This window comes from Dasypus novemcinctus, chromosome 27 (genome assembly GCF_030445035.2).
Source record: "Dasypus novemcinctus isolate mDasNov1 chromosome 27, mDasNov1.1.hap2, whole genome shotgun sequence".
In the NCBI taxonomy this organism is placed as follows: domain Eukaryota; kingdom Metazoa; phylum Chordata; class Mammalia; order Cingulata; family Dasypodidae; genus Dasypus; species Dasypus novemcinctus.
In genome coordinates, this window is record NC_080699.1 from 27577153 (window position 1) to 27599446 (window position 22294).

At 45.6% G+C, this 22294-nt stretch overlaps 1 protein-coding gene across 2 annotated transcripts in view; it reads left to right on the forward strand.

Moving 5' to 3' along the window:
• SORL1 (sortilin related receptor 1) overlaps positions 1-21982 on the forward strand; it is a 155839-nt gene extending 133857 nt beyond the window's left edge. For both annotated transcript variants that reach the window (XM_058289316.1, XM_023589115.3), the window contains exons 39-48: positions 441-523; positions 1775-1871; positions 4417-4601; positions 7772-7891; positions 8752-8916; positions 10007-10181; positions 11931-12037; positions 14010-14202; positions 16219-16431; positions 17906-21982. In XM_058289316.1, the coding sequence (XP_058145299.1) occupies positions 441-523; positions 1775-1871; positions 4417-4601; positions 7772-7891; positions 8752-8916; positions 10007-10181; positions 11931-12037; positions 14010-14202; positions 16219-16431; positions 17906-17973 (1406 nt within the window). In that variant the 3' untranslated portion in view covers positions 17974-21982. The remainder of the gene's footprint in view (positions 1-440; positions 524-1774; positions 1872-4416; positions 4602-7771; positions 7892-8751; positions 8917-10006; positions 10182-11930; positions 12038-14009; positions 14203-16218; positions 16432-17905) is intronic.
• The last annotated feature ends 312 nt before the right edge of the window (positions 21983-22294 follow it).

A 22294-nucleotide genomic window follows, 5' to 3' on the forward strand; every position in this document is an offset into this window, starting at 1 on the left:
ATGTCAAAACAGGAATTCGAACTCAAGTTCGTCAGCCTCCAGAGACCATGTTTTGTTTCCATTTTGCCACACGTCAACTTAGGGCTCATTGGGGGGCCAGTAAAGAGGGCCCTCTCTGTGACTCCTGCACCTTTAAGAGCCAACTCAGGGCTGGACTGCTTTGGGCATTTCCATAATGGAACTTTTCTGCCTGGGTTCATTGCCAAGGTAGCCGACTGAGCCAAGAGTTGTGTGTTCACCAAGCAATTGTGGATCCAACCTCAGCTTCAGGAAAACAGGGGTGAAAGAGATAGATGGGTCAAATCTGCCAAAGAAATGCCCTTTCTTTCCAAGCTGAAAGTTGCTTTCGTCTGTCGAGTACAAGCTATGCGGTCCTCTCTCCCGTACTTTTCATCACGCGCTTGTTTTTAATTCTTGGTTTTGTGGTGTTCTGTTTTCAGTCATCCCACCACCAGATATCCACATTGACAGCTACAGTGAGAATTCTCTAAGCTTTACCCTGTCCATGGATAGTGACATCAAGGTAATGTTGAAATTTCAAGCGAGCAGCTGGGTGGGGCTTTACTGTGCATGGGAACTGGTACAGTATAGTGCAGTGAGATTGAGAAAAATGAATGACTTGCTCCGGCGGAGCTGAGCTCCCATAACCAGGTTGGTGCCTTCCCCTACGGAGAACAACTTGAGTCTTCACATGTAATTATTCTGCCTCAGTCTGGTGCCTTTTTTTTTTTAAACCGTATAATTAAATGGTTCACAGCTACAGTGCAAATAAAGAGTTGGTGTTAACAGAATATGTATGCCCTGTAATTTTCAGCTTTATTGGATTTCCTGGTGCTAAGCGCTAATGCAGAGGTTCCCACAGTAGAAGAGCAGCCTTCTTATGTGAGAATCCAACACCTTGGCTGCATTGCCACCTTATACCGACCTTCTAGTCCCCTCTCCCAGCACCGCTGACCCCTTCCCTTGGCCACCTGCACCGCCAGCTTCAGCAGAGTTATCAGTGACCAAGTGTTTCTCAAATTGAGCGTCCACCTTCCAGAGTGTTCTTTCTGGTTGCTTTGTTCCTCCTCGTGTCCCTCCCTGCCCGGGGGTTGTGGTGATACAAACAGCCCCCAGAGTCCTTGAGCTGACGCACACAGTGCCTTATCAAATTCCGTTTGCTCAGCTACAACCTGAGATCATGTTCTCAGCTTCACAGAGGGTTGATGCCACATGTGGCCTCACGGGGACCTTATCTGAAGTCTTTGGTGTTGAGGACGTTTTAACTTTGTTTGCTTTTCTGTATTTAAAAATCGTGAGAGCTGATCCTTCTATGCACTGAGGGCTTGGTTATATGTGCTCCTGAAAGACAGTGAGCACTAAATGTCCCCTCTTTCTGTTGCCCTCTTGGAAGCAAAATCCAAGCGAAGATTTAGCCTTTATTACATTACTACGGCTCTTTTCTCAGCCTTAGTTTCAGTTCTTCCCCCTTTCTTCCTTTATTAATTGGTTCATGTCATTTTATCCCGCAATTTCTTGTTGTATTGAATCTGTATTTTATATAAATAAGTGGTCTCATATTTGTTTTTAGGAGTAGGTGGAGTACAGTTTAATATTATTTAATGACAACACAAATTGAACGAGTTTACACATCAAAAGAAGCCCCCATCTGTTGTAAGAAAGGAGATGCCTAGAGGCAGAGCAGAAGAGGGCTGCCTTTTCTGTCCTGCCCTCATCACCCAGGTGCCCCGAGACCGGGCAGCGGTTCACGTGACAGGTCTTTGGTCCTTGGCAGGTGACTGGCTACGTGGTGAACCTCTTCTGGACCTTTGATGCCCACAAACAAGAAAAGAAAACGTTGAATTTCCGAGGGAGCATCTTGTCCCACAAAGGTAACAGCTTGGAGCTGGTTGGCGCGCACGTGGGCAGGGGTGAGGGGAGATGGCTGCTTCCCCAGGGGTGCAGCCGCCACGGGGGCTGGGAAGGGCGCTGGCCTCTTCCCTGGAGGTCGTCCCGGGTAGAAGATTCTCTTGACCCCGGTATTCATGTGCTCCTGAGCTGAGGTAGAGGGATCCACTGCATAACCTGATGGGCCTTCAGGGAAGGCAGGGGCTAAAGGGGGAAAGGTTGGAAAGTGGCCCGATTCCCCCCTCCAGATAAATTTTGGGTTCCCAGGGATGAGTTCATAGATTTAGTCCCTTGCTCCTGCTTTGTGGTTAAGGGCTAGCACCGGGCCTGGTGCATAATTGGCGTTCAGTGAACATTTGTTACGTGAATGTTTGGACTGACAGCTAAGGAGGGAGGTGATCAGTCCTGCTTTGTAAATACTGAGCCTTGATTAAAATCTCCAATCTGAAAAGGCTCTAAGGGAAGGATTTTTATCTCCAAGACCAAACCTTTGACGGCAAAGATGGCCTTCAAATGTTGAGAATGACCCAAGAGCTTTCCCCTTTCCCCCTTTTCTAGCCTGTGTTCAATAGTCTTTTCTTATTAACTCTTTGGTGCTGATCCAGCTTGCAAAATACTTTCAATTAGGTTTTCATTCGTTCCTTGTTATGGCATTATGAAATATAAACTGTAAATGTTCTACCATTATCTTTTGTGTTTTTTTTTTTTTTAAAGTGAGAGTCTACTAGGTTAAGTAACTTTCCCAAGGAGGAGGTGCAAAAATAAAAATAACATCAGTCACCTGCCGTGTGCAGGCATTTACCTGGGCATTTTGCATATACGGTTGCACATAACCCCAGTAGGAATTCTGTGGGCTGTGCCCATTGTACAGATGAGAATACCAAGGCTCAGAGTTTAAGTAATTCCCTTGGAGGGTGGCAGAGCCAAGCCTGCAACCCACGTCTCTCTAATTCCAAAGCCTATGACCTCATTTTCCCAGTGTCACATCAGTAGAAATTGGCAACGTCAGGGACAAAACTCAGGTCTGAGTAGCTGTTGCCTGAAGCATGCAGGGGCCAGCCCTTTGCCAGGCATCATGCCAGGGCCTTACAGGCAGTTTCTTTTTTCATGCCAGGGCCTTACAGGCAGTTTCTTTTTTAATTCTTGCATCAGCCAGATGCTATAAGTGTTCTTATTTTCTCCATTTTACCAACAAGGAAATAGACCGAGAGGGTAAATGCTTGCCAAGGCTGTACAAAACCGCAAAGCATAGAGTCAGGCTTTGAACCCAAGGCTTTCTGATTCCAAAGACCATCCTCCTCCTTTTTGGCTGCTTTTTCAGATTTTAATAGCATTTCCACTAATTACAGGAACACATGTTTATTACAGAATAGTTAGAAAACACAAAGCATAAAGAAAATTAAAATTTCCCATAATTTCACTTCCCAGGGAAACCAGTTTTTATCATTTCGGATATCTTTGAAGTTAGTATTTTTCTATGCACTGCTCTCTTTATGTTTTTTTAAAAATGAAATTGGAATCATGCTATATATAGTTTTATACTCTGCCTTTTCATGCATCATAAAACAGAATTTTCCCATATCATTCTATATTTGGAAACACCTCTTAGGGCATCTGTATCATAGTTCGTGGAACACACATGGTAGGGTTTGACTGTCTCCAGACAGTCAGATCATGTACAGTTTTCTTACTGTAAGAAACACTGTGATGAACATCCTTGCTCCACAAGTTTGAGTTCCTCTCTGAGCTCATGGGCTAACTGGATTAAAGGGTATAAAGATTTTCAAGGCTATTATTATATAAGCCATAGGACTTTCTGGGAGCATTGTACCAATTTTTATTCCCAGATGGTAAACTGAAAAGGAATTACTCAGGGCCCACCCTGTGTATCTACCCTAGTAGTCATCGTATCGATAAATGCCTTGACTGCATTTGTAAAGGAATGAAAAGTCCTCCAGTATGTGGGACTTTGAGAGACCACGTCCCAATTTTTAGAGTATGGATTAGAGTGGACTTACTGATATTCTACCATGGAACTATTGTGATTAGTAATGGAAAAAACTATAGCATTGATGTAGAGAAAGTGGCCATGGTAGCTGCTGTGGGTAGAGAGTGGGAAGAAGAGATGTGAGGTGGGGGCATTTTCAGAACTTGGAGTTGTCCTGGGTGGCACTGCAGGGACAGAGGCTGGACATTGTATGTCCCACCACGGCCCACTGGGTGGACTGGGATAGAGTGTAAACTACAATGTAAACCACTATCCATGTGGTGCAGCAGCGCTCCAAAACGTTTTCACCAAATGCAATGAACGTGCCACGATGATGAAAGAGGTTGTTGATGTGGGAGGAGTGGGGTGGGGAGGTGGGGGGGTATATGGGGACCTCTTATGTTTTTTGAATGTAACATTAAAAAAAAAAACAAAAATATTTTTTTAATAAAAAATAAATAAACTCGGGCGTGTGCATTAAGACACAGATTCACCGCTAATTCCCCTAGCTGCCTCCTGACATCTTGTCCCTGTTTTCCCAGTCGGCAACCTGACAGCTCACACATCCTATGAGATTTCTGCCTGGGCCAAGACGGAAGTGGGCGATAGTCCTTTGGCATTTGAGCATGTCATGACCAAAGGGACCCGCCCGCCTGCTCCTAGCCTCAAAGCCAAGGCCATCAACCAGACTGCCGTGGAATGCACCTGGACTGGCCCCAGGAATGTGGTGAGTCGGCCGGGATGATGGTCCCAAGGCCAGCGTGGACTGGCCCCTTCCTCTGGGCTGCCTGACAGTCCCAGGCCTGCCCCCTCTGTTGCTGCTTCCTCCTGCTCTCATTGCAAGCACGAGCTTCCTTCATGGTCATTTCTGGAGGCACCTGGCACCCCAGCCCCGCGATCCCATTCCAGGCCCTGGGTGCTCTTACCCCCTGCTCCAGGCTCTTTAGTAGAGCTCGAGTGTGAAGAGCATGACATGTTCCTGCGCTGGGGCCTGACCTTTGTCATGGTGTCGGTGAGACATCTTCAGCAGTGACAAGAAGTCTAACAACAAAGCCCTAAAGTACCTTGTCCTTGCTCCACCAGCCCCACCCCAGCTTGCCTCCCCAGACCTTCCTAAATGAGCTCCTCTTGTTCCTTCCAGGACCCGACTGCCTTGGTCTACAGCTCTTACTCCAATATTGTTTTTGTATTTTTACAATGACTTGTTTGAGGCTTTTTTATGAGTCTGGCTTTTTAGTGTGTACTTTCCTTTGCTACTGGGTTGGCCCTCCCCAGTCTCTGGCATGTTCCTTCTCCCCCCCTGCCTCTTCCTTGGCTTATGCTGCTCCCTCCCGGGCATCCTTCCCTCATCCTGCTCCACAACCCAGTCCTACTCTCTGCTACCTGAACTCCTTCCTTCACGAACTTGAAAATACTTATGGTTTGTGCCATGCAGATACTGTTTCATTCGATACTACTTTATCCTATTTGATATTTTCTGTCTGTTGTTTGTACTGACCAATGGGTTTATAAGTTCCTTGAGGACCACGATTGGTTTCTGGGTTTTCCAAATGGAAAGTGCATGTAGAACAAACAAGCACACAGTTGGGGCTTCATAAATCTTTAGCGATTGATGTGTAGAAGAAATGGCCTGTGTCTTCTGTGAGTCCCCCAGTGCATGTTTGGTACAGGACCCATCTGGGGTGAAGAGCCAAGGTTTGCATGCAGCTGTCCAAGATCAGAGGTGAAGAAGGAAAGAGAAGTAAGACATGCTAAGCACCCCCAGTGTGCCAGGCACAACGCAGCACCCTTTATGCACATTCTCCCACTTAATCCTTTCATCAGCTTTGTGGGATAAATATTTCCATTTTATCAATGAAGAAACCAAGCCTCAAAGAGGCTAAGTAACTTGCCAGAGCTGAAGTTCTAGAAAACAATAGACTGTGAATTTGAGTTAGGGTCAAGCTAGTTTGACTTCTCTATATGTAAACCTTGTTTATGCCTGTTGCATACTCCCTTGGTGGCATCCCAGAGGCAGAGACAGTGGTGAGAATGGCCAGAATCACCCCAGGACCCCCTGGGGTAGACTGCTCGTGGCCGTTCTCCTTGTTTACCCAACACAGGGCATGACCACTGGGTCCTGCTCAAGGATCTTCGCAGAACACTGGGACATTACTTCATTTTAGGTACTCTGATTTTGGGTGAACTTGGAAAAGTAGCCTCGTCTCCACTTTATCCTTGCTGGTAAAGGATACGTGCTTGTTAGCCTTGAGAGGGCAAGAGAGCAAATGAGCACCCACCAGCAGCTCTCACTCCTGCCCCTCTTTCGTTCACCGAGGGCTCGGGCGTCTCACTCGTGGTAACTCCACCATGGTAACTGCCCTTGTCTGGGCGTTTCAATGTCCATATTGGGGGCTCTTCCTGACACCCTGCCCCCCAGTCTCTGTGGACCCTTTGCCTTGCCATAGCCACTCCGTGCTCGATCACATCAGGCCCTTTGAGCTCAGAGCCCCGTTCTGGCCACCTCATCCCTCCCATGCTTTGCAGCTCCCTTCTCCCTTGACTCCCATCCCATTTGCATTTGCCTCCTGACTACTCTCTCGGCACCTTTCTTCCTGCCCACGCTCCCCTCTCCAGTCCAGGTACCTGCAGAGCATGCTGGCGGGAGAACCACACTGCTGTCTGAGACCTGGTAATCCCTTTGCTTATCCCTGATCCCTTCTCTCTCTTCCCACGACTCTTCCAGATTTGTGCAGTCCTCTTTAAATCCCCTGTATTATCAGCTCACATGCTCTTGGAAAAAATGCTCCTTGTAAAGAAAAGTTTGCTTCCCTCCCTCCCCTCCCATTCCAAGGTGCCTCAGCTTTCACCCTCCTGCAGAGCTCCTTCAGGTCCCCACTTTCCTGCTTCAGACTCCTGTGGTTTCCCACGTGTGTTGGTTAGGATGATAAATGGCTGCACAGGACAGAGGAACCAGAGTAAAAGTGGGTCTACATTTATTTACCTTTCAATTAAAAGCTGTTGGAGTTCAGCAGCCCAGGGCTTTTGTAGCAGCAGCACGGTCTGATCAGGACCTGGACTTTGTCATCTTCAGCACGTGGCATCCGAATTCAAGGTCACTGCGTGGTCCAAGAGGCACCACAATCACTATCTGCACCCCAGGCAGTAGGAGGGAAGGAAGGATGCCTCTCCCACCTTTTAACGAGTCATCATAGAGGCCCCAAGTGATGCTTTTGCTTACATTTGAGCATGCAGAACTTCCTGGCCTCTAGTAGCTTCAAGGGAGGTGGGAAATGTCCACCTTTTTCCAGGTGGCAATTCTCTCTCAAAATCATGGTTCTACTAAGGAGGAAAGAGAGAGTGGGTATGGGGGTGGGGGGTAGGGACGGGACAGGACTAGCATCTAGTCTGCCATCTGCCCTCCCTCCGTATGCTTCCTGAGTTCTCCACCCTCAACACAAGCTCCCCCGGCTTCCCACCGCCCTCAGCACATCTGCTCAGCTCCCACCTCCTGGGCTGCAGACTGCTGGAGCTGCTACTCCCTCTTTGGTAGCCCCTTCTTTCCCCTGATTCATGGTACAGTCTTCTAGGATAGCACCTGCTGGTCTCTACCTGATCTTTTCATTTGTAAATATGTCTCTTTCTCTTTGCTTCCTGTCTGACTCCAAGAATGAGCTCTTCAAGGACAGAAACCCCAGTATCCCCATATTTATCTTTGGAGGTGCTAAGGCAGTACCCGGCACTGTCTACAAATGCTGATTGAACACACTTTGAATGAAAACCTCTCTCTGAGCTCCTCGGAAGTGGTTCCCTGGGTTTCAGATTAGGGATGTGGAGAGATTAAGGTCATTGACCAATGAGCTGATGAGGTTATCGACCACTGAGCTGACGTCCTTTTCCGTTCTCTGCTTTTACCAGGTTTATGGCATTTTCTATGCTACGTCCTTTCTTGACCTGTATCGCAACCCCAAGAGCTTTATGACATCAGTGCACAACCAAACGGTCATTGTCGATAGGGATGAGCAGTATTTGTTTCTGGTGAGTTTCTTCTACCTGCAGTTGCCATTTTTCAAGAGGCGCCTTGATTTCTGGATTCCCGAGCTCAGACCCATGAAGTGGGGATACTGGAGACCTGCCGGGGACCAGGCTCTTGTGTGTTACCAGAGCAAAGTCCCTCTGCTTCATAGGCACAAGCTCCTGCTTGAACCACAGAGCATGCAGCCACTCACCAACTGCAGCTCCATTAGGGAGTAATAATAATTGGGTGATTGGCTCACAGGATTACATAGATCAACAGCATTTGTAGGATTCCACTTCTCTATGCTCTTACATGTGTGCAAAGATACATGTAACAAGATTTTGGCACACTATTGCTGGTGATAGTGAAAGATCTGAAACAACTTAAATGTCTCTCTAGAGAGAACTGGTTAGAAATATGGCTGATCCATGTAAGGGAATATTGGGCAACCATCCAAAAGAAATTCAACAACTGCTATAAAAAAATCTCTTAAGTTTTGTTATTAAATGAAAGAAGCAAAAAGCATAATAGTGTGTGTACTGCTTTCTAGTTGGTGTAATAAAAAAGATAATGAAAAACAGGCTATACACATACACACATGTGCATATATGTATATATATGTATGTATTTACATACACCACATACATCTCTGCTTATAGACACAAAGACCATTTCACAAGGAAGCCAAGAAACTTAACCTGTCGTTCCTATGGAAAAATGAATTAGATACATCTAGGGTAGGTAGGGAATTTTTATCTTTTGGTGCTGATGAATTTGTTACTGAGGGCATATGCCCCTATTTTGTTAAACAGTTAGTCTCGTAAAGATTGTCCAAAGTCCATGCGGTATTTACTTTCCTGTGCATGCTCTTGGGCCATAGGTCCGGGTGGTGGTACCCTACCTAGGGCCATTCTCTGATTACGTGGTAGTGAAGATGATCCCAGACAGCAGGCTGCCACCCCGCCACCTGCATGCTGTACGTACAGGCAAAACCTCAGCTGTCATCAAGTGGGAATCACCGTACGATTCTCCTGACCAGGACTTGGTGAGTGGACCAGCCAGCCAGGCAGGCTTGTTACTCTTGGGTTGGGTGGGTAGGTGGGTGGGGAGTTATATTTAATATAATAGGGTGGGTAACATGGGCCTCCTGTTTGAGCTCAGCAGGAGGTCTCTCCCCCATTCCTGCCTGGTCCTTGTAGGTGTCTCCTAGGTGACGCTTCCCCACTGGGCTGGGCTGCCATGCTGGTTTGTCCTTCCTCTCTGCCCCCCTCACATCCCCTTCCCTGACCCTCTAAAGCAGTGATTGGCCTGTGGGCCAAATCCAGCCTGTCACCTGCCGTTTATAAAGGAAGTTTTTTTGGACTCCAGCCACACCCATTTATTTCTCCATTGTCTGTGGCAGCTTTCATGAGGCAAAGAGCCGAATTGAACAGATACAATAGAGACCATCCTGCTTGCCAAACCTAAAATAAATGCCACTTGGTCCCTTAAAGAAGTTTGCTGACCCCTGATCTAAAAGAAGGGTCCTTGATCCGAGAAAACTGTTCCCCTTTCCCATTGCTCCAGGCTCCCTTGACCTCTGCCCCTTGAACCTGACCCCGCATGGTTGATTTTAAATGTATGGTTGCTCTGGTAAATGGTAAATCACCTCTTGACACTCAGCGGCTTCCTGATGGTTGAGTTTGCTATTGCTACTACATGGCATTATTTTTTCTTGCCCACATACGTAAGAATCGCTGTGGAAGAAAGTAAGTCTAGCTTTTTGTCCTTTAGAGCTAGGATTGTTTACGTCATTTTCTCTCCTGACAACATCCATGAACTAATGCAGGGATGGAGATACAGAAGTTGGTCTTCTCCATTTGTGTTTTTCTTCTCTGCTCCAACCTACCTGCTGATGTCACATTATATGTGGTTTTTTTCCTAGAGTTGATTTTCTAACTGAAAATTCTGGGAATGATTACTTGTTAGGAAGCTGGGCATGGCCACCCCTAAGACTTGGCCAAGGACACAGACTTGTGGGCTCTAGCTTTTGTTGCTGGGCATCACTGCTTCTACGATTGCATTGTCCAACAGTGATCTGCGAAGGGTAAACAGTGCAAACTGGTGGTCACTGCAATGACTTTTCCTTGTCCTAGTTATATGCCATTGCAGTCAAAGACCTAATAAGAAAGACCGACAGGAGCTACAAAGTAAAATCCCGCAACAGTACTGTGGAATACACCATCAGCAAGCTGGAGCCTGGCGGGAAGTACCATGTCATCGTCCAGCTGGGGAACATGAGCAAAGATTGCAGCATCAAACTCAGCACGGGTAAGCAGCAGAGCGCCGGCAAGGCCCAGCTGATGCAGCTGGGAAAGCTCTAGGCGTGCACTTTCTCTAGGGAAGAGCAGACGGGAGGAGCAAGCCGCGCCCTGCAGCCTCCACACTGGGGCAGCGATGGGGTCCCCCATCATCTGGGCAGTGGCGTCGGGGGTGGCCAGGGCTTCGTGGGCCGGGGAGGGATTTTTGTTTCCCAGATGCTCTAAATCTCTTTCAGTCAATTCTCCCCTCGCTGGTTTTGACGTTTCTAGGGGAGAAAAGGATGAAGGCCCAAGAGAGTGAGGCAGTAAAATTGAGAGAACTTTTCTCTAAAACCGAGCATTGCACCTGGAGACCTGGTCTGAGGCCAAGTGGTTCCTCGTGGCAACAGCATGTGTAGAAATGTAAAGGGACTGCCTTAGGTGGCCAAAGGGCTGCTGATGCCAACTACCAGAAGTGTGTTGGCTTTGGTAAAGGGGATTTGTTTTGGGTAAAAGCTTACAGTTCTGAGGTGAAATGCCCACACCAGGGCTCCATCAGGTGTGTTCTCACCAGAGCTGCCACATGGTGAAACAAGATGGCGGCAACCTCTGCCGGTTTCTGCCGCCCCTCCAGGCTCCATCCCTCGGAGTCCAGCTCCCGGAGCTCAGCCGTGGAGAACCATGCACGGGGCTTTGTTTCTTCTTGGGCCTCCTCGGCTCAGCTGCTCTGCTTTCATCCCGAGGTTATCTCTGCACTGTCAGGCCTACAGCTCATCCCCTCAACCTGGAGGGCTCCGTGGACCTGGCCTCGTAGTGGCTTGTGCTTGAGTGTTGGCTGCTGGCGACCCTCGAGTCCTCCCTTCACACTGCGGGGTCAGAAATGGCAGCGCACCCTCTTCCTGTGTTTCTCTGCGACTCAATCTGGGTCACGCCTCACTGACACGGTCCCGTCAAGAGGGTCTCACACCCACAGGAATGGATTAGTTCCCGGACATAGTCTTTCTCCTCTGGGGATTCATAAAAGAATTTCAAACAGTCACAGGGACCAATGCCTGACCATGGATTAAAGGGGCCTTGTTACCACCTCGGGAGGAGCTTGGTTCAGAGAGCAGGAAGCAGGTTTGGTTATTCGGACAAAATCAGGAGATTCCGTCATGAGGCTCAGCTCCATGTAGGCGGCTGCACCGGTGGGCCTGGGGCTGCTCGTTGGTCGTTCAGTGCTCTGATGGCCAGGAGAGCTCCTTTGGGAGCTGTTATGGCTCAGTGGGTGAGTGCCAGCTTCCCACATGCAAGGTCTAGGGTTCAATCCCTGGTCCTGGTGCCTCAAAAAATTAAATAAAAATAAAGAAAGAAAAGAACTCCTTAGCCCCTCATCGAGGCTTCTTAGTCTCTGCTGACAGGATTAGGGAGCACTGGAACCATAGCAGAGGCCCAAGGAGATGCAGGCGCAGCAAGGAGGCTAGGAAACCATGGTCCCTTCCTTCCTTTTCTTTCCCCCTCCCACACCCTATGTGTGTTGGGCCATCTTTGGGTCCGTAGGCTTCCAAGCTTGATACTATCCAAAGATCTTGGCCAAAGGTGTTGTACCAAGAGCAAAAGTGGTGCCTGTTAAAGAGTATCAGCCACATCCTATACTAAGCAGTAAAGCGGTTGTTTTATCTCTTCCTTAACTCAGCCAGCCCTTCACAGTTCGTATTATTTATCTTTCTTTTATAGACAAGATCATGGAGGTTTAAATGTATACCTACTAACTGCATCCTATTTCATTTTTATTTTTCAGTTTCATTATCAGCACCTGATGCCTTAAAAATCATAACAGAAAATGACCATATTCTTCTATTTTGGAAAAGTCTAGCTTTAAAGGAAAAGCATTTTAATGAAAGCAGGGTAAGTCCCTCCCTCATTCTCAGTGACTTTACAAATCTTCAAATGCCGTTTTAGAGATGAGCTCTCCCACAGCACACCTGTACTGATAGAGTTAAAAAAAAAAAAAAAAAAAAGAAAGAATAGGGCAGGGAGAGAACCATACCTGGAAAGAAAAGCTGCCGCACAGTTCTAAATAGGCACAGGGCGATGCCCAAAACAAAGCTAAACCCCAAATTTGAAAATTTTCAACAACTGTGACATCTAAATGGTTAATATTCTTAAATATAAAGAAAACTTTCAAATCAGTTCAAAACATGGGTACTTTACTTTGGAAAAATGCAGGCAACTTAGTAAAAAAAACTCCAGCAGCAATAAGCAAAAAACAAAAACTTCACCAGTAATTTAAACAACAAAGAGCACTTTCACGTTAAATTGGCAAATATTTTTGGGGGAGGGGCTGAGGTGTATTATCAGTATTGGTCAGAGTTGAGGAAATAAGCTTTGTGGGAATAATAAAGTGGCTCAACCTCCATCAGGCTCTTTTGGTAATATGTTTCAAAAACATTAAAAGTGTTCACAGCCTTTGACCCAGCAATTCTTCTAAAAATTTAAATTGAGCAGACAATGAGAGTAACAAATTTCGGTACAAGGCTGTTCCAGACAGCATTGTTTTTGATAGCAAGAAATAAAAAACTACCTAAATGCCCAATAGTAGGGGTCTGGTTAAAGTGCAGGTGGCTGATACTTGTTATAATTTTTTTTTTTTTCTTTTTACCTTTATGTATTTTGCAAATTGTTCTACAATGTATATATATTAGGTAGACATTAATACACGCTAGTTTAATAAAAACAGTGCAGGGATGGGGTTCCAAGCAGGTGGCCCTAGGAGGCCCAGTTTGGCAGCCAGTTGACATCAGGGCATTCTTCCTGGAGGCGGAAGCCCAGCTCTTAGGTTGGGGAGCAAGTCAGTATTCCATTCCTAGTGGAGGGTCCTGACATGAGCATAACTGCGTAACTTGTACTGCTTCCCTTCCCCCTACTTTGTTGGGAGCTCAGAGCAAAGGACAGGTTAGTGGAGTGGGGACAAAGACCAAGATTATGAACTGGAGCCCGATTTGTGGCTGGAAAATAGGCCTGAAGTCTGCTTTTTTCCCAGGGGCTGGGAATGGGAGGTGTTGACATCCGTAGCCTTGACTCTGGAATGCCTGGAGATCAGTGGAGAAGTCTGCTTGTCAATCCTGACCTCAGCCGGCATCCTGGGTCTGGGCTGTCCCAGGAGTGACTTACCCCAGCAGGATACTTCTGGAGATATTCTCACTAGGGAGCTCATTTAATACTCTCCTCTAGTGAATAGGAGCCTGAGCCTGCTGACGCACTTCTTGTTTCAAGGCCAGATGGAGGCTGAGCTCAGCTTTGAAATCCTAGAGATAAGAAGCAGGGGAGCGGGCGCAGCTCAGTGGTTGAGTGCCTGCTTTGCATATTTGAGGTCCTGGGTTCCATCCTGGACACCTCCTCCCCCTTCCCACCCCAAAAAGCAAGCTGTGAACGGGCATGGATGTTCCTACACATTGTTCTGAGAAATGTCCTGTTCTTTCCCTTTCTTACCCCATTGCTTGAGGCCACTGTGACCTGGATTGATTATTAAGTCAACTCCCACTATAGCAAACTATTGCCGAATTGTCCAGATTCTTTTGTGCTATTTAATATTGTTTCAAGATGAGTAGACGGCTGACAGGAGCTTTGAGCATGTACCCAAACGTTTATTAAAATGACTTTTGTTAGAGCCACACTTGTCATTTCCACTATTCGGATCAATGAGTGCCACTTATTTGGGATGCAAAAATCCAGTGTCTCTGCGGTAAGAAACTCAGAGGGATGCTTTAATGTTTATAAAAGTTGACAATAAAGAGCTCACGTAAGATTTGAACCACTACTACAGGTTGTCAGATTCCTTATTCAGCTTCCTGTACTTTCTGTGTGTGTGTGTTTTCAGGGCTACGAGATACACATGTTTGATAGTGCCATGAATATCACAGCTTACCTCGGGAATACTACTGACAATTTCTTTAAGATTTCCAACCTGAAGATGGGGCATAATTACACTTTCACCGTCCAAGCCAGATGCCTTTTCGGCACCCAGATCTGCGGGGAGCCTGCCGTCCTGCTCTTTGATGAGTTGGGATCCGGTGAGTCTGTTGCTGCCAGCTTCCATCTTCAGTTCTGGGGAAAGACGAAGGATGTGGTATGATTTCATGACCCTGGAGCTTTCTAAAATGCCATTTAAAAGATCCTTTCAGCTTAAAAAAAGTTCTCTATATATCATCTAATCAGTCGCTGGTTTATGTAACAAATACTTCCCGAGCAGCCAGGCCTAGCGCAGGGAGCTGAGATTGCAAAGGTGACTATTCTGAATGTTGAACTCAGCTGTCGGGAGGAAGCGAGGCAAAGCTGATAGGTTTTGTTTATAAACCTTTCTAAACACTAGGGTAATAAGAGTGTGGTGGTTGATTTTTCGAAGAACCTCTCGGTTCTCCGGTCACGATAGCCCTGGTTTTTCAGTCCACCTTCATCTTAGAGGTCATTCTCTGGGCAGGGCTCGTGTTTGGCCTGGCGGCTCTGTCTTATGGACAGCCACAAATACCAGTGCGGGGCCAGGCTGGTGGCAGAGGAGAGAACATTCCATTTACCCAGGAAGTTAGTCTACTTACGTCATCGAGGCTTGACAGGGGTTTAATAAAATATCTGCCACTGGTCTTTTTAGTTTCACTTATTCTGAGCCAAGAACTAATCAGAGCTCAAGCCAAAGTCTTGTCTCTGAGTGGGTTCTGGTGAAATACTTACCTTGGAGCCTCCTTTTAAATGGAGGCATTGCATATCACAGCCCCTTTCGAGAACCATAGGGTATATTATAACAGAGTAGAGGCTCCGAGAAGTCTTATTAAAAAAACAAACAATGCATCTCTTGTTAACCTAGAGTTTCCCAAATAGAACCCCATAGAATGCCAAGTGCATAGAGACACGTACTTTAGAAATATACTTGGGAAGATACTGTGGCGTGGCCATCTGCCAGCTCCCTTTGTAAAACTTAAGATCATCAAACAAAGAATCCTTCAGACCTCTTGGCCGCTATCTTGACCCTTGATAGTCACCTTCCTCTAGGGAGTCGGAATTGGAGGTGGGAGCTCGCTAACTCCTGTTGCATTCACCCTGCCGGCTACCTCTACTGCCTCAGTCTAGAGCATTCCCTTAACTTAACGTTGCACAGTTGGGTTGGAACACATTAAATGAGGTTTGCTGTAGTTTTTCCTCATAATAAAGTAATAAAAGAAATTCAAACAAAGGCCTGAATATTAAATTGTGTGATTAAGCACACAGGGAATGGCTCTCTCTGTCTTGTTCTTACAAGTACCCTGCCAGAATGACTTCCCAGTTCCATTTTCCTGCCTTGAGCAGGACTTTTGACATGAAAAGTCTTAATTCTTTCAAGGAAACCAGCCCCCAACCCAGCAGGGCATGGCTTTGCCCTACAGCCACAGTAGCACAGATCTGTGAGTAAATCATATCATGAAGCTAACATTTGTTTGAGACAATGGAGAGGGCATCATTGTGAGGTTACAAGCACCTAAGTGGTTTTGCCTCGATTTAAACATGTTCAGTGTATATGGAAAGGCTGTCTCTTTTTGAAATTTAAGTAAAAAACCTCATAAAACCTCATGAGCTGTTAAGTCAGTGTTCTAGTAGAGGCATCTTGTTTGTATCCCTTAATGGAGCTTCAGGTAATTGCAATTCAGAGTGACTTTATGCCAAGTAGGGGGAAATAATTGCAATCTCGTTAATTAGTGGTCTGATTTCACATCCTCTTATGGAAGGCAAGCAAGTGGTCTTAAGTAATAATGCTAATGAAATCAATGTTGATACCCCAACAAAGGTCTCCCTTCCAAGAGATTAAATAACCAACAAGGCAGTGATTAGGAGTCTAATGTAATTACCGTATTTGCATGCGCCCGGCCGTTGTCTGTCGGCTGGCGGCAGGCAGTCAGCGAGCACGCAGGCGTCACGGGCAGAGCCGCGCCACGCCAGGCAGGCGGTCTGGGGAGCTGTTGCAGACTCCTAGCCCTTTGGGTGGGTGGGTCCCGGCGGGGTTGCCTGGACCATTCTCCTGCTAGATGGGGGGCTTATTGGTTGGAACCTCACCTCGGCAGGTGGGGACACGTCGGCGATTCAGGCTGCCCGATCTACCGACGTGGCAGCCGTGGTGGTGCCCATCTTGTTCCTGATCCTTCTGAGCCTGGGAATCGGGTTTGCCGTCCTGTACACGAAGCATCGGCGGTTGCAGAGCAGCTTCACAGCTTTCGCCAACAGCCACTACAGCTCCAGGCTGGGGTCGGCTATCTTCTCCTCTGGGGACGATCTGGGTAAGCGGGGCAGCGGTCGTTGGTTTTTCCTCCCTAGGGTGGACCCACGGAAAGCGCAAGGCCAATGGCTTGGTTAGGAAATACACCTTCAGCTGCATTTTGACACGAGAGCCTTTATAGTAAATGAGTTCATTAATCAATGATGGATTCCACTGCTTTGGGTTAAATCAGTTGGAGCCCTTAAATTTTAACTTTCTCTTAATTTGAAATAGCAATTATTCTTGTTGACAGTATCTCTCTGGACTGAGACAGGAAGCAGTTCTGTGGAAGAACTGGTAGGCGCTTGCCTTGTATAGGAAGAATGGATGTGGGAATCCTGGGCTTTGGACACTCCGAAGTGTTGGAAAATTCCCAAGAATTGCCAGTCCCTCTCTCATCCTTCACAGACCTTTGAGTCTCTCTGGAGGGCCCAGTTAAGATAATGAAGAGTAACACTGTCCCAATCAGCTTCTATCAAGTGATACCCTTCCCAACTTGCTATTCTTCCTAACAATTGCTATTGCCACCTCATCCACCTTTCTTTTATGTATCAAAAGCATAGAGCGTGAGAAAAAAGAAGGTAATACACCTTCTAGAAAGGTCTGTACACTCAGATTAATAAAAGATAATATAGTAAACCACTTAGTATAAGAAAATGGTTGTGGTAAAAGACTTTCCCAAACTCGGGCCGCTGAATATGAGTTTATGTATTATTTTCTTCATAAAATTAGTTTTAATTATTTTTCTTTGTTTATAAAGACACATGTGTTCCTATTCATTGATCCTTTGATATTGGCTCTGCTCCTTTTTCTTCTCAGTTTCTTTTCTTGCTCAATAAACAGGCACCTGGCCTGCCTTGCATGAATGGGGTGGGTTCTTTGCTTCTGCTGTGGGGGTCAAAAAGAGTGGACTCATTGTGGTACCATGCAATAACCCGGGAAAATGTGGGGTACCATGCAGTAACCCTGGACATGGGGAGGGGGGAACCATGCAATAACCCCAGAACATGGGGGACCATGCAGTAACCCCAGAACAGGGGGTACCATGCAGTAACCCCAGAATGTGGAGGACTGTGCAATAGCACTGTGAAACGTGGGTCGGCTCATGATTGCAAAGCATTGTACCAGGCCATGAGGGGACAACCCCTCCAGGATCCCTTTTCTCAGAACAGTGGAAGTTCAAAGGAAAAGCAAACAGTGGGAAACCCCACCTACCCATTTAACTTTTGGATAGATAATAAGGTTCTTCTTCCTGAAAGGTTGACTTTCCTTATTTTACTTAAGTCCAGTTACCATTGATGGAAAGAAGAGCATAAGAGAGAAGCTGAGCTAGGTTGCAGAACTGATCGTTGTGCTTGACGCGCTGAGCTGTTGACTGTCAGCTAGGGGTTATGATTGGGATGGTGGGAGTGGTGGTGGGGGGTGGATGGAGGGTGGGACAAGAGGTGGACAGATGTGTGCTGGAACTCATTAAGGACTGCCTGTTTTACCTTTAGGGGAGGATGATGAAGATGCTCCTATGATAACTGGATTTTCAGATGACGTCCCCATGGTGATAGCCTGAAAGAGCTTTCCTCACAAGAAACCAAATGGTGTAAATATTTTATTTGATAAAGATAGTCGATGGTTTATTTTAAAAGATGCACTTTGAGTTGCAATATGTTATTTTTATATGGGCCAAAAAAACAAAAGCAAAAACAAAAGGGGAACGAATTGAATGAATGAACTCTGTAGTAATCGACTGTGAACTTCAAACCAGGTTGATTTTAGTAACCAAATGGCTTTGATTTGACATTAGCGTAGTCTTACAGGGTTGTGCTTGCTGGGCATGCTTTTAAGTCTGTGAGATAATTTTGGTTCAATAAATTGGCCATTCTTTTTATTTTTTCTAAGACAAAGAAATGTATTTAATAGCACCTTCAAGAGAGGTTGATGGGTGGAATCCCTTCTCCTTGAAGATGTGATCAAATTTTGAATTTTGCTTGGTTTTAGTTTATATGAAATTGTTTGGGTATATTATGGGGGAAGGTTCTTTTACACTGTTAATTTATTGGGATTCTCTTTAAGGCCAGGTTTTAGTGGGCATCTGACATGGCACGTGTTATTTGTCCCAGTCCCATAGAGTCAGGGGTGGGGCACAGAATCATTTGTGTTGCCATTCCAGAAGCAAGCCACTTGTACTCACTTAGGTGTCACACAATGGTGTTTGACAGGAGAGGTCATTGAGTCATTGCTCAAGTTCAGTTAAACAGAGCCGCGGCTTGAGACGCCCGGTAAGCCAACAGCTTCCTCTCTCTTATATTCATGTTTGGAATCTTACTGTATATGCCTCTGTACTAGACGTAGCTTTGAAAGCTACAAAATGGTAACACTGCTTTATTATACACTGGTATAATTGTCATTGCAAAAACTTACTCTGGTTGTGGCAGAGAGTTCTGTGTCATGATACATCATACATACTAACAGATACACTGGCAAATAGAGTATCTCCTTTTCCCATTTTGGATTTTTTTTGTTTCTAATGTACCACTGAAGACTTTTGTATTTGCGTTGAGGTGGCTACTTGTCCTCGGAGGACCACACTGCTCCCTGGAGTCGCTCTGAATGGGGTCAGTGCCTTCTCTTTTTTTCTTTTCTTCCTTCTTCCCATTCCCTGTCTCCACACCCACCCCCCATCCCAATCTGGAAGAGACTGTGCTCCTCACTCTCACGGAGAGACGGAGATCTACAAATTCTTGACCACCGACGCCACTCAACAGTAGCAACAACACTAGAGTTGGTTCTTTTATTCCCTCTTCAAAATACACTGTGCTTTCTCTTCTGCCTTTAAAAGGTCTCCCCTGTATTCCACTAATGGCCAGTTGACAGTTATGCAGAATTTGTTGTGGACTGACGTCCATTCTTGAGGGACCAGAGTCTAACAGTGTTGTGACTGTACTGTATGACGCTCCCTGCAAAATGTCCTCCCAGCCGAGCAGCAGTGAGCCCTGGGACTATTCCAAAGGCAGCCCTCTGAATGTGTACCCTGTATATGCAAGCTTCCTGATTTCCCCCTTGTATATGCAAGCTCCCCATTTCCCCCTCGATGCAATGCATCACCTTCTCACAAGTATTTGGTTTCTTTTAATCAGAAGTATCATTCTTGGGTGATAATAAAATTTCATTCTTCCTAAGGAATGTTTGGAAAACAAAGAAAGGGCCAAGTAAAATATTTAGTTTTTTATTTTTATTTATACTGTGTTTAGATGAGTAGATGGAGGAGTATTTTAAACTGTAGAACTTTAGTATGCCACGAGGGTAAGGCTCTTTTTTTTTTTTAAACAAGTGGTGGTAACAGTGAGCCTACTTCCAGCATATTTTCTCTTCTATCACACACCTTTTAAAATTTTTTTAAAGACTGGAATTTCATTGGCTTTATCTTGACTTGCCTTGATGTTCTGTTCCAAACTCCATGCCCCACCACCTCCTCTTTAATAAGCTCTTTAAGTAGCTAAAAGGTAAATAATCTACTGGAAGGGAAGTCGTTTAATTTTGAACTACCAGAAAGGCATATCTTCTTCTGTTTTCTGCCAGCCTTTTGGTGGCATTTGTAAAAGCTGATGTAAAAGGCTCTGAGACATTGTTTTCCATTATTCCATAGGCAAGATTTTTTTTTATAGTGCATATATCTCCAGTTAACAACTGGAGATATTTTTGAGAATCAAGTTCTAGTTCCCAGTGCCTCCCACTGCTTAGTGCATCGTACTGTATAGACTGGAAAATGCCACTGTGCTGTTTGTGAAAAAGCAGCCTTTTAGGGCTAGAGTATTTTATATAAACAGAAGAGCTGAGTTCCTGAGGACTAAGCTAGATAGATGCAGCTATGTGTAAATTGTATATTTTTATGAACTTTTGAAGCACACACTCTTTTTTTTCTCTGCATCCTTCGTGGAGTTTTAGTGTAGATGTCCTGTCTGCGAGAGTCCAGAGGTTGGAGTGACAATAGGTAAAAAAAAAAAAAAAACTCTGCCCAGCCTCTGAAGGTGACCACAGCCTTCACTGTGACCACCTGGAGTCCTTGGTTGCTTTGGAAGAAGCATCTCATTGGCAGTGACCCCTCCACGTTCATGCTATGGAGGGAAAAGGGTTTATTTTCTCCCAGGATAATTAGAATGCCAGAGGCCCACATCTGTGTGGACCATGATGGACCACCGATGGGCCACTAATATTTGGTGGGCCAGGCAGATTGCATTCGAGATTTCTCTGGAAGCAGAGTTTGCTCCTTCATGTATTGAATTTCCCTTGAGAATTCTCCAGAGAATTCCAGGGAGAAACTCTATCCACACAGACCTGTTTCCAGAAAACTGAGAAGCTCCAGCAACTACTGCTGCCCTGGCAAGCTGGGCCAGTATTTTGCTGCCGGGTCACTGGCTGAAACTCGATTTATGGGGTTCTGAGGCCTGATGATACCTCTTGTAGCATCACTGAGGACATTGGGTTGGATAGACACGGGGCAGGCCAGCTTTGTGTTTTTCCCTGCCCATAGGGCGTGGCTCACTAGAGGAAGCTATGGTTTCCAATTTAGAGAATATTTAATCCTTTCTCAATGCAGTGGCCATTCTGGGGACCTGGGCCCAAATGGGGAGGGGGCTAGATAAACACCCACTTGTATTTGGAGACTCCACCCAGTGGTCACTTCATTGAGTGGGATATTTCCAGCACTTCCGTAAGGACAAAAATCCCATCCTGCCACCCCCTGTCATGGGGTGATGGTGAATCCCTAGGATATTTCTCTTCATTGAGCAGAGAGTTGAGGGGTCCCTCGGAGAAGGAATCAAGGGACAGAAACAAACTGAACACCACCTCCATATTGATTTTTGGGATTGACTCTAAAACTCTGTGCAGAATCTTCACTTGAGATTGTGTCTTGACATGCCTATATGTTATTTTTCTTAACTGGAGTGTGTGCTGCCTTTTCAGGTACAATTTTTGTGTAATAAAAGCCAGTGCATTAAGTTTATATATACAACTTTCTATGCAAGACTGAGATATGGAATAGATGACAAGAAATATGTACTGATGGGTACACGGACAACAAGTGTGTTTTTGGAAGGGGTTCCACCACCTAACATGGGTTGAGGGAGGATAGGTTGTAGATATGTTTCTGCCCGCTAATTTTGAGCAGCCATATTATGAATTAAATCATCAAGCCAAGTAACCCAAGAATGGTATTGGTTTCATGCGTAGAAGCTCGAGTGGACTAAGCGTGAATGCTGAAGTGGAACATTATTCTCAGATATTCCATGTCACATCATTTAAAGACTCTTGTTACAGATTATTAGAAACTTTAGGCGAAATCAAAAGTATTTGCAGCAAAAATAAAGGCCTACTCTGCTCTTATTTAAAGTGAAACACTGTATACTTGTTTCTCTCCAAAGTGAAATTAGGTATTTATAGTTTCCATTGCCTTGATAAGTTTTCAAGTCACTGATTTCTGCTGAAGATTTTACAATATTGTTGCACAATTTTAAGATCATTTTTTGTCTCAATGTCAACCTTTTTCACTGAATAAAAATTTAACTGGGTCAAGAAAACATCTGTTTAAAAACCCACTCTCTTTGCGTGTCTGGAGTTGTTCTTCTGAGTGCAATAAAGTTGGCTGGTAGAGGGTCTGAACACCACTTGATTTGTCTGTCTTAAAAGGATGTTTATTTCATAGATCGGAGAACACTAAGATCTGGACTAACTTTGTGAGTAACAAGCTGGTCTCAGATGGTAGACCCTTGAAGAACACAATGTCTTCGTGTGGGGCATGGAGTAGGGAGAGGTTGTGGTGGCTGTTTAGAAATAAACAGAATTATTCCGTAGGGGTGATGACTCACATGCCTCCCTTAACTGGGACTGCT